Below are 18,571 nucleotides of genomic sequence, written 5' to 3' on the forward strand. Positions count from 1 at the left end.
TTCTGTGTGAAGATTTTTATTTCAGGAACAAAATTTCGTGTAACAGTAGAGACAGAGTGGGGGCATGCTTCGCTCTGCCTGTCACAACAGTCTAATACAAAAAGCTTTTCCTCTCACAGTGGTAAATGAACAAACATGGAAACGACAGCATACTAGACAGTCACGATAGTCATAATGCGAGAACAAACATACAGAGTGCTTCAGCTCGACTGCGTGGGAGTGACCAGCTGCCACTGCGGGACTCCTGTCCACGCAGCTCCTGAGCTGATAAGATAGATAATGCTGTGGAGTCAAGGGGAAGTTATTGAGGTCACTCAGCTCAGGCAAAATTCTTCTTGAGGAAGTTGATTAGTCCGTTGGTGGAGGAGTCGTGGGAGTGGACCTCAGCAGTGTCCTTGAGCTCAGGCTCAATCTTCTTGGCGAGCTGTTTGCCCAGTTCCACTCTAATAATGCGTATGTGAGGGGAGAAGACATGAATACAAGAGATATGATGGGTTCAGTCATGTCTTTATACATTTTGGAAAATCTGCAAAAATGTATCCACAGTGCCTCAATCTGAAAGCTGCACAGTATAACATTAGGCGTCAGGCTGCTCTTAATGCTTGCTTATTTGAGCACAGCAGCCCCTGGTGTTCAAACCTTTGGGTCGGACAATGAGAAGAAAGTTGGCCTAAAGTGAGGGAGAGGGGGTAAAACTGCTTGTTTCGGAAAGGGGATGAACTGAGTGGCCTACACCAAGGCCTAGTAAATGTTAAATAAGGTTTATTCTGACTGTGAATCATGCAAAATTTCAGCAGAGTCCAGGAATAAACATGTGGAGCTGTGAATTAGCACAAAAGAGAGATTTTTATTAGGAAACTTGTTGTGTGTGCTGAAAGAAACAGACTCACCCCCACTGGTCAAAGCTGTTGATCTCCCACATTAATCCCTGGACAAAGATCTTGTGCTCATACATTGCTGCAAACATGGGAAGAATAATCACAAATTCAACAAATGAAATGAAAACAAAGAAATTGTTTGTTTTTAACTAAATTGAATTTCTGAAGCAGCACAATAGAGCTGTTCAGAATAAATCCTGCTCAGTTAGTTTCCCATCACAGGTACAAACACACTGACTGTTACTATGCAACAGTGTGCAACGTCCTGACTGAAGCTCAGCTGGAAATTGCCGCTCTTTGGCTGTTTCAGGAAATTCCCACTGTGTGATCATTACCACCACTGTCTCGGATATCATTTATTATTGTGCAGTCCAGCGCATTAAAAAAACTGTAGAAATTATTTCGTAATGTCTCATTTTCAAATAAAACTAACTGGGTTACATTAGATAATGGTACATGTAGAATTAAATTGATTAAAATGATGTTTAAAAGGACATTCAAGCTTGAAAATAAATTGTTATTGGTAATGTTACCAATGATAAAACCAGTACAGCGACAAAAGTGGTTTACCTATAAGTACTCCAAGTGTATATGGATTCAGTTTCTTGAAGATGATTGAGTTGGTTGGTCTGTTTCCCTGGAATACCTGCGGTGATCAAATAGAAACATTTTAGAATACAATTCACTATTTTGCAAAAATGTTTTTTTTTTTAACAAAGTATGGATTGCCATGTCCATACATGTCACCGGAGGGCACTGTCCCCCTAACACCAGATGTTCATGGAAAGTTAACTTTTTTAGCTATAACAATGACTTGACTTTAATTGTCACAAAAATCAAAAGTCCAGTTTAGACACAGATGTAAACATGGTACTTAGCTGTCAGGACTAAAATTAAATGTTTAAGATGGGTTCAAAAGTGGGTCATTGTCATTTCAGTTAACCTAAATGTCCACCCACCATGTGACCATCTGAGATTTGCTTTTTTCTATTAGGCAATTCCTATTCCTATTAGAAGCTATCTCTTACTGGAAGCTTTTATTTATTTATTTTGGTGAACTGAAATGACACAAGTGAATATTTAGTAGACAACCCCTCATTTCTTTAGGTTGCATATACATGTCTTTGGGGTTTTAGTACAAAGCTAGATCGAAATTTAATTTGAAATCAGTGTGATTGGACAGGCAGATGATACAGGATGACATTTTTTTAAAATATTAAAACATGAATGAAATTCTGTTTTTTTAATGCAGTTAACTCTCCTTTTCTGTTGCAAAATAAGCTTACTGGCTTTTGGACAGTCAAAACTGATTTTTTTCACAAGCTAGGGTGTTATGCTAGTACATTATAGCAAGAAGGTTCATTGATTCTTCTGGTTGTCTGAGGAGTTTGAAGATGCACTTAAATGGTTTCTGAAAAAGTCTGCATCCTTGATTCAGACTGTGTTTGTTTGCGGTCCTCTTTAGATGAGATACATATAAGCTAAATCATCAAAGAGGTCCAAGGCTATTTATTCTTCAGATAAAATCAATAAATGCCTTTATTGTCAGACCATGGTCACATTTAACCTTAAAAAGAACCTCCAGTGCATTTCAGCAAAAAAGCCTTCAGCAAGCCTCCAGGGTTATTTGAAAAAGAGAGTGCTTTGGACTTCTTTGATGTTTTAGAGTTTGCAAATGTAACGAGGAGAAAAGGTGTATTTTCATTTTTCAGCCAAATTTAGACATAAAGAGAGATGTATTTTTTTAGATGTCTTTTCACTTTTCAAAGTGACACAGTTGTCTTCAACATCTGTTCACAGAGTTTTTACTGGGTGAGTCTCTCTAACCTGCTGTCAAAACAATTTGCAATCGGGTTTGTAAATGCAACATGAGAGGGAGCTCTCCTCTTAAGTTTAGGTTTAAGTTTGTTGCTGTTACATGCTTTCAGCGGTGCAGCAGGTTCATTATCTTTGATAAGGTAGTTTCTCTTTATTCTACGTACTTTGTGTGGTAGGATTTTCTCCAGAGCCTCCCCACTCAGGCCGCTTGCCTCCAGCTCCCTCTTGGCCTCTTCGGTAGTCTTACCTTTCATCAGAGCCTCTGTCTGAGCCAGGAAGTTGGCCAACAGGATCTACGGTCAAATGAAACAGGCAGTTTTAGATACAGTGTATTTCCTACATGATTAACAAACAGATAAGTAACAAATTAAATAATATATTTAAAATGTCTCAGTATCTGGAACTGAAAGAATTCAGCACCATTCTTCTAAAGATACTCCCTCATTTCTGGGACACATCAGTCCAAAATCTCCTGTACTTGTTTAGCTAGCGTGAGATCTGGCAACTATACCAATATTTTCTGCTTATAAAATGATTCAATGACCCCTAGTGCCCTTTGAATTGGGGCATAGTGATCCTGAAACTGATTGCTCCCATAATCCCATAATATCCTATACAATAAAGGTGATCACTCAGATCACTCAGGTGATCAACTTTTCATTGATTTGCGCTGACCCTTTTTTCTAAGGACATGAGTGGAATCAAACCATTTTGCTAAAATGCCCCCACAGCATAAAAGAACCAACACGTCCACTGCAAAGATCAAAAGTTCAATTTGTTGCTGCGTCTTTAAATAGATGTTGGCATAAACTGGTTTGACCACTATGAGAATTTAGAAGGAAGCAGAAAATAAATTGAGGGTCAGTGTCTTTCACCTCAGCTCCAGTGCACAGCTTTTGTTCTGATGGTAATGTCAGAGGTCTGGAGAACACTGATGACTAGTACACAGCATGTTCCTCATCTTTATAACTTGCGTGGTCTGTCACTTCATGGCTGAGTTCCTGTGGTTCCTAAATGCTTCCACCTTATAATAACTGAATGTTACAATTCAATTCAGTTTTATTTATATAGTGCAAAATTACAGCAACAATCACCTCAAGGTGCCAGTGCAATATCATATATGTTGCCAAATAACTTGTCTTGGAGCTTTGAGAAAATGCCCACAAAAGTTATATCAGAACATGCAGCTCTCTTGGGAATAGTTTATTGTTTATTTATTGTTTTAATAATTTCTAATTCCACCCCAAGCTCTACCACTCGGACCCTATCATAAAACCATCATTTGAAGTTTATGCTTTGGACTTTCATCTCACAAATCCAACAAGCAGCCTCCGCCAACCACCATTGAAAACAATTAAAAACAGCTCCAAAATTGGTCTCTTTATCTAGCTTTATTAAATCTACTAACATTATACATCCTATTAGCTTGTATTAGTTGCTGAAAAGGTGGTGTATTGGCAATGCTTGAGATTTCTTCAGAAAAGTAGCGCTTACGGTTGACTGTGAAATATCTCGGAGGAAAGAAATTTCACGAACTATCCTGTAGCAACAGTGGAATCCTATTACAGTACCAGATTTCAAGTCAGTGAATTCTTTAGGACAACCCATCCTTTCACAAATATTTATATAAGTAGACTGCATGGCTAGGTGCTTACAGGGAAACTAAAAGCACTGTAATTCTAAGATTAAGCGGTATGGCTGAATACTTTTGTCTATACAGTCTAGTAGAGTAGTCTAGGATGTGGTCAAACTCATTTAATATCCTAAACAAGAGACAGACATCGCGATATCTGCATAAATGCTGTTTTAGACAGAAACCTCTCTAACATCACTGATACCTTGTGGTGCAGGTTGTCTCTGATTGGATGCTGTGATTGAGCTGGAATCAGGAAGTCACAAGGCACCATTCGAGTTCCTGAAATGAACATGTTGAGTCGCATTAGTGACAAACTTAACCAGGTAGCAAACTGGATTAAAGTCCTTTAGTCTGTGGAATACATACAGCCCAATTTGATCCTGGACCAGTAAGATAATTCCCGTTCTTTAACCGTATATAAGTTTACTCTGAAGAGTTTCACCTGCACTGAAACCATAATATTTTAAATGAAAACACACCTTATCACTTTCCCTCACAAATTTTGCTAGACAATAGAAATGTATATTTCTTGGTGAATTATTATTTTTTTCTTATATGCTGAGTGATACAAACAGAAAATGGATAATCACCAGCCTGAGGTGTCTTAAGACAGCTGACAGCAATTTCAATGATATAGCTCAGATTTCCACATTCACTTAGTCTGTCAATTAAATGTACATTAAAATTTACAGATAACAGTGCAAAGGCACCAAACCTAAACATGCAGAGTTTTTGTAACTAAACTACAATAGTATATACTGTTTTTATGATTCAACAACTTACCAACCTCCAGAAATACTTTAACCACACAACAGCAGCATTAGGAGATTTTGAGTAATTTTCTCACTTTGCAAAGCCACCCACGGTCCCAGCTGGACATTTTAATGTACTGGTTTTGGTACACAGACTACATATTTGACAACCCAGGACCAGAAAAACCACTGGCTGAATCAAATGAATGTTGCTGCTCTCAGGTGGAGTTACCTTGGTGGATGAGCTGGTAGAAGGCATGCTGTCCATTTGTTCCAGGCTCTCCCCAGACTATTGGCCCAGTGTGGTAGTTCACACGTGCCCCATGATTAGTAATGTACTTTCCATTTGACTCCATGTCACCCTAGACAACAAACACTCTCAATATACAATGACTTCTTATATTATTAAAATGATCAACTCTATAAGTTGATTTTAAATAATGTTTTGGATCACTTCTGCACTGTGGGGACAGACCTGTTGGAAGTAGGCAGTGAAACGGTGCATATACTGGTCATAGGGTAGCATGGCCTGGGTCTCAGCATGGAAAAAGTTGATGTACCAAATGCCCAACAGAGCTAACAGGATGGGAGCGTTCTTATCCAGGGGAGCAGTACGGAAGTGCTTGTCCTATATATGAAAGGGCAAACCTAATTTACCTTTATGTTTTCTGTATCATTCTTTAGGGAAACAATCATTCATCAATCAATCAATCATCATAAAAAATCATAATTTTTCAATATCAGGCAGGTGAAGAAGTGACACTTTGAACATCTCATTATGGTGTACCCACCATCCAGTGAGCTCCTGACAGAAGCTTCTCAAAGTTGTCAAAGCCTGGAGATCAGATGCACAAGAAAAGTTAAGTGATGCTGTAGGCTTTTAGCACTGTACTTGGGATGAATATGATTGCTGGTCCACACATATAAGTTTTCATATATGTTTTAGCAATGATTTTAGATACTGACATAAAAATGCAAATATTTCTCCTCAGGATGGACCCAAGTAACCTTGGTGTTCCTATAGTTTAAGCCCCAGCGAGCTCCCTGAAATGTGTGGGTGTGTTTACTGTACATACCAATATGCAGGGCAATAGCCATTCCAATTGCAGACCACAGGGAGAAACGACCACCAACCCACTACAAGAAAACACACAAAAATTATAGAATTTTTTGTCCCATTTTAATGAAAGGAAGCCAAGGTTATAATTACACATATGCAATTAAAATAAACACCACACTTGATCTTTATAGCTTTGATAAGTAGTAGCAAGAAATGTATGATTTGCTTCAGTCTTTAATCTTTTCCAAAAGTTCTTTTAGGCATTTTTTCTCTCTTCCTCTCTCTTTTGGACTGAAAATACTGTAGACTAGGGGGGGACAATTAATTTTTCCAAGGGGCCACATGAGAAACTGGAACTGATGTCGAGGGCCACATCAATAAGCTTAACTGAGTTTCATTTGATTTTAATTTTAACTCTTTATAAGCTTATTGTGGCAGCCCTCTATAACAGTCCCAGTCTCCCCTTTGGGAAAATTGATTGCCCACCTTTGCTGTGGACTTGTGCATGCAACCATTTTCTCCTGACATAAAGGCCACATTATAGCTCTTACCTTTAAAATACCAACAATGTAACTAAATGCAGCTCTCTGACCTTTGATGCAACTCAGCCTTTACAGTAACCTCTGCAAGAGAGAAGGTCACTACCAATAATAACTGAGCCTGAAGAGAGGGGCTTCTGATTACCCGGCAGCTGCTCTTCAGAGAGTCTGTCCCACCTACTTCACAGGTCAAAAGTCTGCTTTATTTATAGCTTCTACTCTCGCTCCATGGCACTGTGTGGATGTGAAAACCCTGTATACAGTGTGCGTTTTAAAGCTCAAAGGGCACTCACGTCCCAGAACTCAAACATGTTCTCCGTGTCGATGCCAAAGTCTTTCACTTTGGGCTGAAAAACAGAAAAGTTAGGATTAGAATGTGTAGATGCAGCGAGAGGCTTATTAACCCTGAAAAAATTTGGTACAACTTACACCATTGGTGGAAAGAGCCACAAAGTGTTTGGCGACAGCAGCTTTCTGTTGAAACATACCAAATTTCTAATTAAGAAAAACATCATTTTAGTGTAGTATTGAAACTATGCTGTGCAGGATTGCTGCAAACTCACATCTTTGGCATGTTCGAGGAACCACGCTTTGGCCGACTCAGCATTTGTAATTGTCTCTTGGGTGGTGAATGTCTGTAGGAATACATAGATGATCATGTAGCAATTCATAAGGAACATTCTGTCCGTCTGTGCTTAAAGATTTAACAATAAATAAATATTCCTCATCTCTTCATGAACAAGCTACCTTGGATGCAATGATGAAGAGGGTTGTCTCAGCGTTGAGCTGTGCCAGGGTTTTGGCGATGTGGGTGCCATCAATATTGGACACAAACCACACACGAGGTCCATCTTTTGAGTACGGCTTCAGGGCCTCAGTTACCATCAGGGGGCCCTACAGGTCATGGTAAGCAAAATAAAGTCATTCCTATTTGTATTATAATTGTTATATGTAAGATAAACAGATCTTTCCAGAAAATCTACTCACAAGATCAGATCCTCCAATTCCAACATTAACAACATCAGTGATGGCCTTCCCTGTGTAGCCCTTCCACTCGCCGCTGCGAACTTTCTGCAGCACATCAATCACAAACATTATTTTTGTGGGTCTATAAACTGCTGATAGCTGCATCAAAAATTCATGAGCAGGGCTACAAAACTGACATAGTGGATTGTTTAAACTGTGGTGTGGAAAAGCTTTTGTTGTGATTTTGTGCCTTTATTTTTGGGTTACTCACATGACAGAAACCCTTCATTTTCTCCAGAACCTTATTAACATCTGGCATTACATCCTTGCCATCCACCATGATGGGAGTGTTGGAACGGTTCCGCAGAGCCACATGGAGCACAGCACGGCCCTTCATTTCCACAGCACCAGGAGATAAATGTTAATATACACAGACTCTTACTATCAGCACTGGGTATTTTTCTGCTTGCTGCTTACACTGCTTGTGAATGAGAAGTGAATGGGTTTTTCAGATTGCATTTACTGTACTTAGTGTTCATTTTTAAGAGAAATAAATGAAAGCGTGTGAAGTGAGGTTATGACTGTTTAACAACAAGCACCTCAGTGAAGTTTATCTTCTCTCCAGTAAACATCTTCTCTCTGGCAGCCTCAATGCCTCTTGACTTGGCCTAATGAAACAATAAATATGAATGCTATGTCAGTAACAATTTGGGATGTTTCAAACTTATGAGCAGTCCTTCAAAGAAACACAACTTAAGTGAAGATGAAGGTTGTATCTGACGAATGGACCCCCACTTTCTGCTTGATAAAAGGACTGATTGGCTAATGATTTGGTAATTAATATAAACAGTTTAAAGGCCACAGATCATTCAAATGTAAATTGAATTACCAGGTCAACCAACATTTTCATAACTTCCTCTGTGATGAGGTTCTTAGAGTAATCCAGAAGAATGTCTCCATCCTCAGTTTTCAGTGTGAGGCTATTGGAGAAAAGGTGAGGATATTTTCTGAGTATCAGTATCCAGACAAAAACTATCACTTTGTCACTGTGTTGAGGTTTGACATGTATGTAATGAAGTCACACAGAGGACTGTTATGTGAACATGTCAACAGATGATAAAACAGAATTAACATTAACTTACTAAATACATCAAACATAGCTAAATGTATTCTGTTCATGTTTTATACCTGAGCTTGTTGAATCTCTCCTTGTCAGCCTCAAACATGTGCCTCATATTGAGGCCCAGGGCGTGGGCTGTGTACCACTCCTGCAGCTTCTGAAAGTTGGGGTCCTGAGTGAGTCCCATGCTGTCCAGAGAGGGGGGCTTGCTGTGCTCCACTGTGCTCAACTATCTTGGCTGAGTGCGACTGAGCAGGTCAGAGAGAGAGCTTTTTGAAGGGCACCCAGTCTAGATCTAAACTCGCCCCTCCTACAAGAGACATATAATATCCATGACCTGAGCGTGTCACACTTCCCCACTGTCTTGCAGGGTTAGAGTGCATGTAGTTCACTGTGCTGCACGGATCATCACACAGGCCAGGCAATGTGTAGTCAAATTGCCAAAAATGGCCAAAGTTTAAAATAAGAAGGTCAGTGGATGACATAATCAAGTCTCCAATTTCTTTTCACTTGTTCTGTATCTGTGAAATTTCAGTGAGAGTGGACATCTCAGAGACAAAGAGCACAGCAGTGAGCACAGCAGCCCCTTCCAAATTCTGTTTGTGAGGGGAAGCCAGTCACAAAAACTGGAAGGTGGCCTTAAATGTTAAAACTCAGTTAAGTTACAACTCAGTTTATACTCATTTAAAACTGAGTATAAGGGTTGCATTTATGCCCAAGGTAAAGAGGAATGATATTAACACAACAAATTTTCATTTTATAATAAATTACTAATGATCTATTTACATTTAGTAATATTCTTGCCCAATAATATGTGGGAAAAAAGAAACATCCAAACTACAGACTAAGCTTTTCTCACAGGTTTCTCATCCAAACCTGCATTGTAGTATGCTGCACTTAAGTCCAAAAAAAAGCATATTGGCTTGTTACTAGTTATGCCTTATTTAGCATTGCTGTTGTACAGCTAGTAAAAAAAATAAAATAACTTAGCAGTAATAAAGATTAGTTTACTAATATTTCACAGGGCTAACACAGAAAGACAGGCGACCATTTATGTTCAGCTAGTTCATGGTAAATGTGTGTAACATAATGTGTTTTTATATGCATGATTCCAGTATGTGCATATTTTATATAGCACATAGCGATGAAACCACTTGACCTAATAGTGCAAATTGTGGCTCCTCTTTAATTATCTAAATCTAAAAGTTGTAACCCTTGTCGAGACACCGCAGATCCAGATCAAGTGCAGGCTGTATCCTTTAAAGCTGTGCAGGTATCTGCTACCTGGAGAGGTTGGATCGTTAAAGACAAGTTTGTGGACCTTAGCGCCCCCAAGTGTTCTTGTTTAAGCATGAAGTACAAGATGTAACATTCTCTAACAAACATTAGGGGGCGAGAAAACCCTATCCAGAAGCAACATTAAATTGCGCTGGATTTTATTTTATGTTTTAATCTTTATTCCATGTAGTCACAAACTTCTTCTACACGTCAAGCAAAAGATATAATGCGACTTTTTCTCAGCTCATTATTTGGGTTCTCTTTCATTTGAATAACTAGGTTTCCCTACTTTTTAAATCATGATGTTTGATGCTTTCCACGTTTATTCTTACTTCGTGCCTTTTACTATATTGGTTATATTTATATTATTTATAGTTATAGTTATTATTTATATTAGTTAGAGTTATATTACAAAAAACAAAATTGAAGTGTAAGGTTTAGAAACTAAATTAAACAATATGATAACGCAATCTTAGATTATTTTTACATGGTATTTTAATTGGTATTGAAGGCGGTATTGTAGGAAGACGAAATATACTGATACAATATTGCTGATTGACGGTTTTATTGTGAAAGTCTCAGCGGAAGTGTGAGTTTATTGACTTGGTTTTGATAGTGGTCACACAGACAGGGAATTCGCTGTCAAGAGGGTGGATGCCTAGAGCTGGTAAGCGATGCTTTGATTAACTAAACGCGTACTGTGATAATTTTCTTGTGTTTCACAGGAGCTTGTTTTGTCTTGGCCGCGGTAGTCCCGCGTGTTTTGAGTCTGTGATGGAGCAGCACCGGGCCGCTTACATTAGCTGGTGCTTTCTAGCAGCGCTTACAGTCGTGTCGCAGAGAGCTAGCTGGTTTGCTAACGCTAGCTCGCTTAGCTGTGTAGCTAGCTTGATTAGTACTGATGTGTCCATTATCGGACGCATCTTATTGTGACGTGCTTATTTTTCTTAGTCGTGTTAAGCAAAATATTGCAACCCCATAATCGCTCAGACAAGTGTTTTCAGTGAAGGCTCCAGAAGGACTTGACATATTTATGCAACTGAACGCTCGTATGTACACAAGCCCAATTTCATGTGTGCTGATGAAGCGCATCCGCCTCGGCTAGCGAAGGAGGAGCGGTTGGTTGGCGCTGTCGTTTGTTTCTGTTAACACTGCCCCGTGTTTATATCTGTGCACGATGCTTCAGATTTGATCATCGTCTTGACACTCTTACGTGCGAGAATGAGGTAACAAGCCTTAAGCTTTTGTAATAACCTGGATTGACTGCATGTCCGATAACGGACCTGGGCGTTCTCGGTTTGAAGTTACGCGCTGCAGTCGGTGATCATCCGCCGCACAAAGATGGAATGCAGGCTAACGTTAGAGACAAGCTGGCGACATGGACGTTATTTACGGTTCCTGTGGCTACATACATGTTTCTGTGCCTTTCTGTGCTCCGGCTTGCTAGCTAACACGAAAGCGAGCGTCTGGTTCTGTGTGGCAGGCGGGTGAGTGTCAAAGACCGGGGAAAGCAAGGGACCTAGTGTGGTGGGTACCCACCGGGGGTGGCATTTCCCCGTCATTCGCTTATCCAGCGCTTGGCGTGTGGATACCGCGAAAGGCTTTCCGGCGACACCGCGTTTAGGGCGTTAAAAGGCCGTATTAATAGCTGCGACATAGTGTTCCCATGACTTGGGCCATGTCATCCCAGAGTTTCGATGAAACCGGCTAACTGCGCTTGCGGGGATTCTGTTACACCTTCCTGCTAAATAGTGATCGTGTTTGACAATAACCCTCTTACAAAACTAGCTAGTTAGTTGGTTTTCTTCCCCTCTGGGGTTTCAAGATTAAGTAGCAAGCTGTTGTAATAATAGCCCTAGAGTAGCCGTGCTGTGTTTAATAACACGTACAGAGCAGAGCAGCGTAATGCTGTAGAGGTGTTGAAATCGTATCCTCAGACATGCTATTATGGTCGTTGAATACTCGCCTCTTGGTTAGCATTAATTTTTATATATTGACCTTAAATAATCGTACTATAAGTAAAGTAGAAACTTGCACAACTACATTGATGTCGATGTCTTTATATAGTCTCTACAGTACAGAGAAGATGAGTGGAGTTGCATTAATAAATAACGTTGCCCCACTTCTTTGGAGGGGTGTAGCCATCTACAGTCTAGCCAGATGTCTGTCGTTTGAGATCGTGTGGATGTGCTTGTGAGAAGCTGTACTACTGTCTGATTGTGTCTTGGCATAGGATATCGCCTATGATTTTAGATGTCTGTGCGCTGATTGGCTATTCATACGTGCAAGGTTTGCCATGAGCAGCCACTCTGACGATGACTGATAAAATTGTTGTCATTGCATGATTCATATTTTCTTGCTTGTTAGGTAATAGGGGTGTGCAGTTAATTCGATTTCAATTACAATTTTTGCCTTCCAAAGTAAAGATGTTAGCATTGAGAAATGCCTGTAAAAGGCTGTGATCTTTTAAACTTTTATTGAAAGTTGTTTTCACTCAGATGACTGTGTTTGTCACTGATGTTCAATTTTTTGTTGTTGTTGTTTTTTAAAAAAATTTTTGTTAAAGTGAACATGTATGGTAAAGCCAGCACGTTCCTTTTGTGGAGTTTTGCATGCTTTGTACAACTGTCATTAAAACAACCCTGAACCTTTGTGTTGGCATCTGCCACAGCTGTGTCTCTGTGGAAATACATGCTTTGCACTGCAAAATTCCTGTCTGTTTTAAACTCACTCCCTTGAATAGCTTATGTGCCTGAATGGGCACCATAGCTGGTGGACTAGCACTGAGGCTTGAGTTGTTTTCATACTATTATTTGTTGCCAGTGTTTGTCAACATGTGATACATATGACCAGGAGTGGCATTTTCTTCAGTCTAACTTTAAATCCGGATACATGTATGAGGAAGTCAGCAGTCACAAGATTACTGTTTGCACTTGCATCGGGTGGAGTGCAGGCACTTCATGGGTCTGAATGATATTTCCTTAAACAAAGGAGTTTTCTAGTGATTATTGTTCCCCGTCAAATTTATGCAGGTGAGTCTTACAGAGACATTTCCACTGAGGGGGAAGTAGGTGATAAACAGGAATTCCTTCATTTTGTCTATTGAGTTTTACTTAAAATTTTTCATTGAGACCAGAAAGATTTGCAGGATGTCATGTAGACACTAACTACAACTTCCAGAAAGTTGGGAGTCAGTGTTAAATGTAAATAAATTGCAGTGATTTGCATTGTGTAGAATTTGCGTTTTGTACGTAGGATTTAAATCCTGCATTCAGTTGGATAGTTCAAATACTGAAACTGAGAAATGTTATTGCTTATTGAAAAATGGCTTTTCCAAGCTCAAAAACAAGCTTTTAATGGCAATTACTCATGGGACCACATCTGGCTCACATATAGCTAAGCCAAAGAATCATCTCAAGTAAAGAGCCTTTTTTAATGTAAATGTTTGTATTTTGTTGTTATTTTCGGCTGCATTTGAAACAAATGTAATTAAGCTTGAGTAAAAAAGTTCCTTGGTAGGTAGGTGCTAGCGTGTTTGGGGTTTTTTTTAATTTGTTTTTTCGTATATCCAGAAAAGTGTGATAAGCAAGCAAAACATAGATGTCTCTAGACTTTGACTTTAATCAAACACATGAAATTTGGGACAGACTGGACAATTTATATTTGACTTGTCTCTGATCATATTAAATAATATTCAGCTACAACCCATTTTATTCTGTTAATCTTTTTTCTTTGTGTTTGTATTTTCCTTTGGATGAACAAAACTAACAGTATTTATGTGTGTCAGAGGGCTGGGGTGTATCTCTTTCTCTTACATGGGCTGTTTCACCTCTGTCTGCTAGTGTGTCATGTAGGGCAGGGCAATATGGCCAAAAATATTTATCATGATATATATTTGAAAATTTGCGATAACGATATAATTGACGATATAATTGACGCGAGACAAAATACTTTACAACTCCACAACTTTATTAGTGCAAAAAAATACCCTGTCAATGTATTTTCACTTAAACAAGCAGCTGTTTTTTATGTGCATTAAAGCTATATAAAAATTTAACAGTGCAAATGCAAATTCCTCGCTGACAGTTTAACCAAAAGGCATTTCCAGTGGAAATTGGCCGACACATCCTGAACATAAGCATGTATAATATCCACAAAACTTAAAAAGAGGTTATACACACAATAGGCCTGCACAATAAATTGAAAATTTATTGTCATCGTGATATAAGCCTGTGCGATGGGCCCATCGCAAAACACTGCGTAAACTGCGATAATTGGGTGCCTTAAAATGTTTACACACGTGCTTTAAAGAATTTACCAATCAAATAAACCCCTTTACACATTTGACCGGTCGAATAGAGCCCTTCACGGCATTAACCAATCAAATGGATTAGAGGCCCGCCTCCTACGTAGCAACGAGTCAGAGTTGTAATGGCTGAGAGCGAGACGCATGACGAGAACGCTACTGACTATGAACTCGTGGCTAAAAAAAAATAGTACCTCGCTTATTTGGAGGTACTTTGGATTTGATAAAGACAGCATTCTCCAAACACAGGTACTCTGCAAAACTTGCCGAACACTCGTGGCAACCACCAGAGGAAACATGACTAATCTCCACCATCATCTTCAATACAACCACAGAGAACTGTTTGAAGAGTTCCAGAAAGATAGGGCTAGCCAAACAAAGGTTGCTAATGTTAAGACAAAGAGCACAGCAGTCCAACAGCCGTCTCTGTATCAGAGTTTTTCAAGTGGAACTCCTTATGAGAAAACGTCGAAGCGGTACAAAGAAATAACAGAGGCCATTACACATTTTTTTGGCTAAAGACATGATGCCTATAAATACAGTTAGCAGAGAGAGCTTCACCAGTCTGATACATAAAGTGGACCGGTGATACCGCATCCCCTCACGAAACTACTTTTCCCATGTCGCCATTCCAGAAATGTACGAAACATGCCGCAAGACCGTTATGTTTGAACTGAGCCAAGCTGAAAACTACGCAATCACTACAGTAAAGTTTCCTCTCCAGTTTTAACTTACATCATAACTACTTGGTGAGTGGTAAAATGATGAACAACTGCATTGAGATAATTTGCAGTATAATTTAAGTTATGTTTATTTAAAACTAATTATAGAGACCGGGAAGGATGTCTTTTAGAATTCAAGCCTCAGAAAATTTTTTATGGGGGCAATGTTTCAATGTTAAAGTGCACTTTGTTGTTACACTGCTAATACAGCAGCTTTTTTTTAAATAAAACTGTTGCAGTAAAACGGAAATTATGTATTCGGGTTTTTTTTGTTTTGCTATTTATTTTATCGCAAGTCATATCGTTATTGCGATATTGATCACAGTTATCGCACATCGCAGGTTTTCCTAATATCGTGCAGCCCTAACACACAATACGGTAATATTATGTTGAAGCACAGTACGTATTACTCTGCGAGGCTCCTGACTGCGGTAGCCATAATGCTCCGACAATCCATCAAGTGGTGTGGCTTCGTAGCTTACGAAAGTCGTACTAAAACATTTTTTGACATATTTTTGAGCGCCGTGTACCACATAAAATCAGTTTGAGGTCAGTAAGCACAACCAGAATTCATACATAAGGCGCACCGGATTATAAGGGGCACTGTCGATTTTTCAGAAAATCAAAGGATTGATTTTAAGTGTGCCTTATTTTCCGAAAAACACGGTAATAACGACGGTCCGCTTGCATGCTCTCCCAAAAATTGTGCTTTGGTGTGTATCTGACAGACGAAAGCCAAACCAGTTCCACACCACTGAAGTTGCACCATTTTTACAAACCAATTCTGGTTCATCTGTTTCATTCAACAATCCGCTTTCGCCCTTCTCATTCTCCATTGCCGCCATGCTTTTTCCATCATGTGCATATGAAAATAAGGGAATGCGCATGTGCGTTTTACCCATATTCTATCACGATATTTCATTTTCTTATCATTGCCTAACCGTGAACGGAATGATATGGCCCAGCTCTAGTGTCATGTACTACTTGGCTATTTTGGCCACCAAAATGGACAAAATTGCAGAAATGCCTACTGATTTTTGCAATAGGGAGAAATTAATACAATGTTAGTCGGGGTGAAGCAGCTCATGGGTTTATGCTTAAGAAAGAGAGGGAGGGGGCCTCTTCCTTGAAATCTCACCCTTGTCTCCTGGGAAACCAGTTTAGCCTTAGTTTGTGGTCAGCTATTTGCCCCTCAGTCAGATGTTCCCAGTGAGAAGCATGACTGTTCATGCACCAGAGATGATCAAATGAAATAAGATTACCATGAAACTCTAATGTGAAACTTCTCTTTATTAATCCCTGCAGAAAATATGCAGCTCAGAAGTTGGGGTCAGTTACTAAAAATCAAGCAGTGGAGATGGTAAAGATTTTATAGATTGTTGTAAGGTATTTCAGTAGTGAATCAAACATTTGTCCAGTGTTTAAAAGTTCCATAGTCTGGCAGGTATGGTACAAGGTGCAATGTATTGTATTGTTTTGAAGCACTCAGTAGCAGTCAGTAAACAGCCTTTCTTTATCCTCTGTGCAAAGGATTGTCATTTACTGAGTTTTGTAACTGTGTGAGAATTAGGAATGATAAAATCTGTGCTGATTTATGGGGTTGCTTTGCTCACTTCAAATCTTTGTTGTTTTGTATTTGCTACGCAACGCTTCAGGAACAGTGAACCGGCTGCTGACAGCAAAGCGTCAGCATTTTGGTTGTTTTTCACATCCTTGATGCCAAGATCTTGTCCTTGAATGTCTTCAAAAGTCTGTAACTTAAATGCAAATTGTGATCAACATGCATATTTTATAATTCTGAGCTTTAAAATTATAAAAGTGTGTGAATGGGTGAATGACTGAATGTAGTGTAAAGCGCTTTGAGGTCCTTAGGGACTAAGTAAAGCGCTATACAAATGCAGGCCATTTACCATAAAATTAGTTTTCATTCCCATTTCATTTTGGCTTTTTAAATTCTCTTTTGTTTTAAATAGTTTGCAGAATTTTGTTAATTTAAATTTAATTTGTGTTGTTGTGTTTACTTTAGTTTTCTTTAGTTTCATTTTTTTAATTATTATAATGTCAATGGTGTTTTTCAGCTTAAGACTTTAAGTTCGGAACAGGTATTACAATACAAACAGAACACTTTGTGAAAGCAGCTGAGTCAGTCACTTCCTCCCACAGTCCAAAGAAATGCATGGGTTAGCTTAATTAGCGATTCAAAGTTGACCGTGTGTGTGAATGACTGTTTGTCACTCTGTGTCCCACCTTTAAGCTAATAGCAGTTGAATCGACTCAAGATAATTAATTAGCTGTTGACAAAAGGGATGCGTACCAGTTTAATAAATTTATATAGCTTATTTATTTAACAGTGGGGTCAAATCAGTACTTGGTATAAGAAGATGCCTTAAGCCATGGTCTCGGGATCGAATAAGAAGTGGTAAAAGCTAGATTGGTGCAGCTATTTTAATGATAACATGCACAGTGCTGTATTGGCTTGATTTTCTTTTGCTATCCTATTTAGACTTACGGCTTTTGTGACACCTCTATATATTTTGTCATTGTGGCTAAACGGGAAAAGTAAATTCTAACTTTCTTTTTGGCTATAAATACAACTCACTTGTGCTTGGGCTGTAACACAACCTGCAATCTCAGTATACAGTCTGCTCAGTTTAGGCTGAGGAAAGCATTTTCATCCCCACAGGTTGCCACCAACCTTTTATGAATGGAACTGACGTCAGAGCCTTTCATCACAGCTCTCACTTATTGAAACCCACTGGTTAGGCACAGTAAACATGGTCTATTGTACAGAGCTATTTGAAGAGGGTATTTGAGCTTATTTCGATTGCTTAATGTTGACTATTGGAAAGGTATTTAGGCTTTGTGCGAAAGCTTAGATTAGATCAGATGAGATGGGACTTGTATTTAATCAAATGAGATTCATGCGTGCATGTCAGCTGTCATCTTGATTCCCCTGTTAGACTTTAATAAATTTGGGACATATTCTTTTTGTTTGTTCTTAGGGTGATGGAATGTATTAATATTTAATTAAGTCAAAAGCACATGTTGAAGTCTGTGCAACACAGACCTATGAGACCTGTGAGTGTGTCCTTTGTGAGTGCAGCCTGTTCACTATTTTTATTGGAGCCATAAGCTACTTACAGTGTGTGTTAGGACACTACAGGTTAGTCTAATATTATCCAGCCAGCTGTATCAGCCTCTTGACTGATATGTCTGAGCAAACTCATAACAGTGGTACTTAAGCAGTAGGAAAGGTTTCACTACTGCTTTATAAAGTGCAAATTCTGCCAAAAAATACAATTTAGCAGAACTGGAAAAGTGTTTAGAAACAGTCTTTTGTAATACCTGAGTATAAAATAAAATGTATTTTTAGTTTTGAGCCAAAAACGGGACCAAAACAGGATTAGTTATGGGAACAAAACTACAACAATCAAAACCCACAATGCCTAAAACAGGGCCAAGATTTAAAAGGAAAAAAAAAAGGAAAAAAAAAGGA

The 18,571-nt window shown here is 39.0% G+C and overlaps 2 protein-coding genes across 4 annotated transcripts in view; one reads left to right on the forward strand and one right to left on the reverse strand.

The window, feature by feature from the left end:
• Positions 1-9,037, reverse strand: gpib (glucose-6-phosphate isomerase b). The gene is made up of 18 exons (XM_003437551.5): positions 8,838-9,037; positions 8,539-8,629; positions 8,249-8,317; positions 7,921-8,040; positions 7,671-7,754; positions 7,431-7,577; positions 7,247-7,318; positions 7,113-7,157; positions 6,977-7,030; positions 6,161-6,221; positions 5,876-5,919; positions 5,560-5,712; positions 5,317-5,446; positions 4,535-4,611; positions 2,861-2,989; positions 1,449-1,524; positions 891-957; positions 1-443 (listed from the first exon to the last, which is right to left on the reverse strand). The coding sequence occupies exons 1-18, from the start codon at positions 8,954-8,956 to the stop codon at positions 320-322; spliced, it is 1,662 nt and encodes a 553-aa protein (XP_003437599.2). The 5' UTR covers positions 8,957-9,037; the 3' UTR covers positions 1-319.
• A 1,569-nt stretch (positions 9,038-10,606) lies between these two features.
• The window catches only part of garre1 (granule associated Rac and RHOG effector 1), a 40,756-nt gene continuing 32,791 nt past the window's right edge, over positions 10,607-18,571 (forward strand). The window contains exon 1 of one of the 3 annotated variants that reach the window (XM_019360532.2): positions 10,607-10,714. The gene's annotated coding sequence lies outside the window, so the exon portion shown is untranslated. Of the gene's footprint in view, positions 10,715-11,397; positions 11,535-18,571 lie in introns of those variants that run through there. The other 2 variants (XM_019360523.1, XM_025907642.1) reach the window with 2 other exon arrangements.

Source organism: Oreochromis niloticus, linkage group LG1 (assembly GCF_001858045.2).
Source record: "Oreochromis niloticus isolate F11D_XX linkage group LG1, O_niloticus_UMD_NMBU, whole genome shotgun sequence".
In the NCBI taxonomy this organism is placed as follows: domain Eukaryota; kingdom Metazoa; phylum Chordata; class Actinopteri; order Cichliformes; family Cichlidae; genus Oreochromis; species Oreochromis niloticus.

Bases quoted from the DNA above. Each gene is read 5' to 3' on its own strand.
- gpib (XM_003437551.5), bottom strand. From the start codon at position 8,956: ATGGGACTCACTCAGGACCCCAACTTTCAGAAGCTGCAGGAGTGGTAC. The intron at 958-1,448 runs GTAAACCACTTT...CCATGTTTGCAG, and splicing joins TACACTTGGAGTACTTATAG to CAATGTATGAGCACAAGATC. The intron at 444-890 runs GTGAGTCTGTTT...ACGCATTATTAG, and splicing joins AACAGCTTTGACCAGTGGGG to AGTGGAACTGGGCAAACAGC.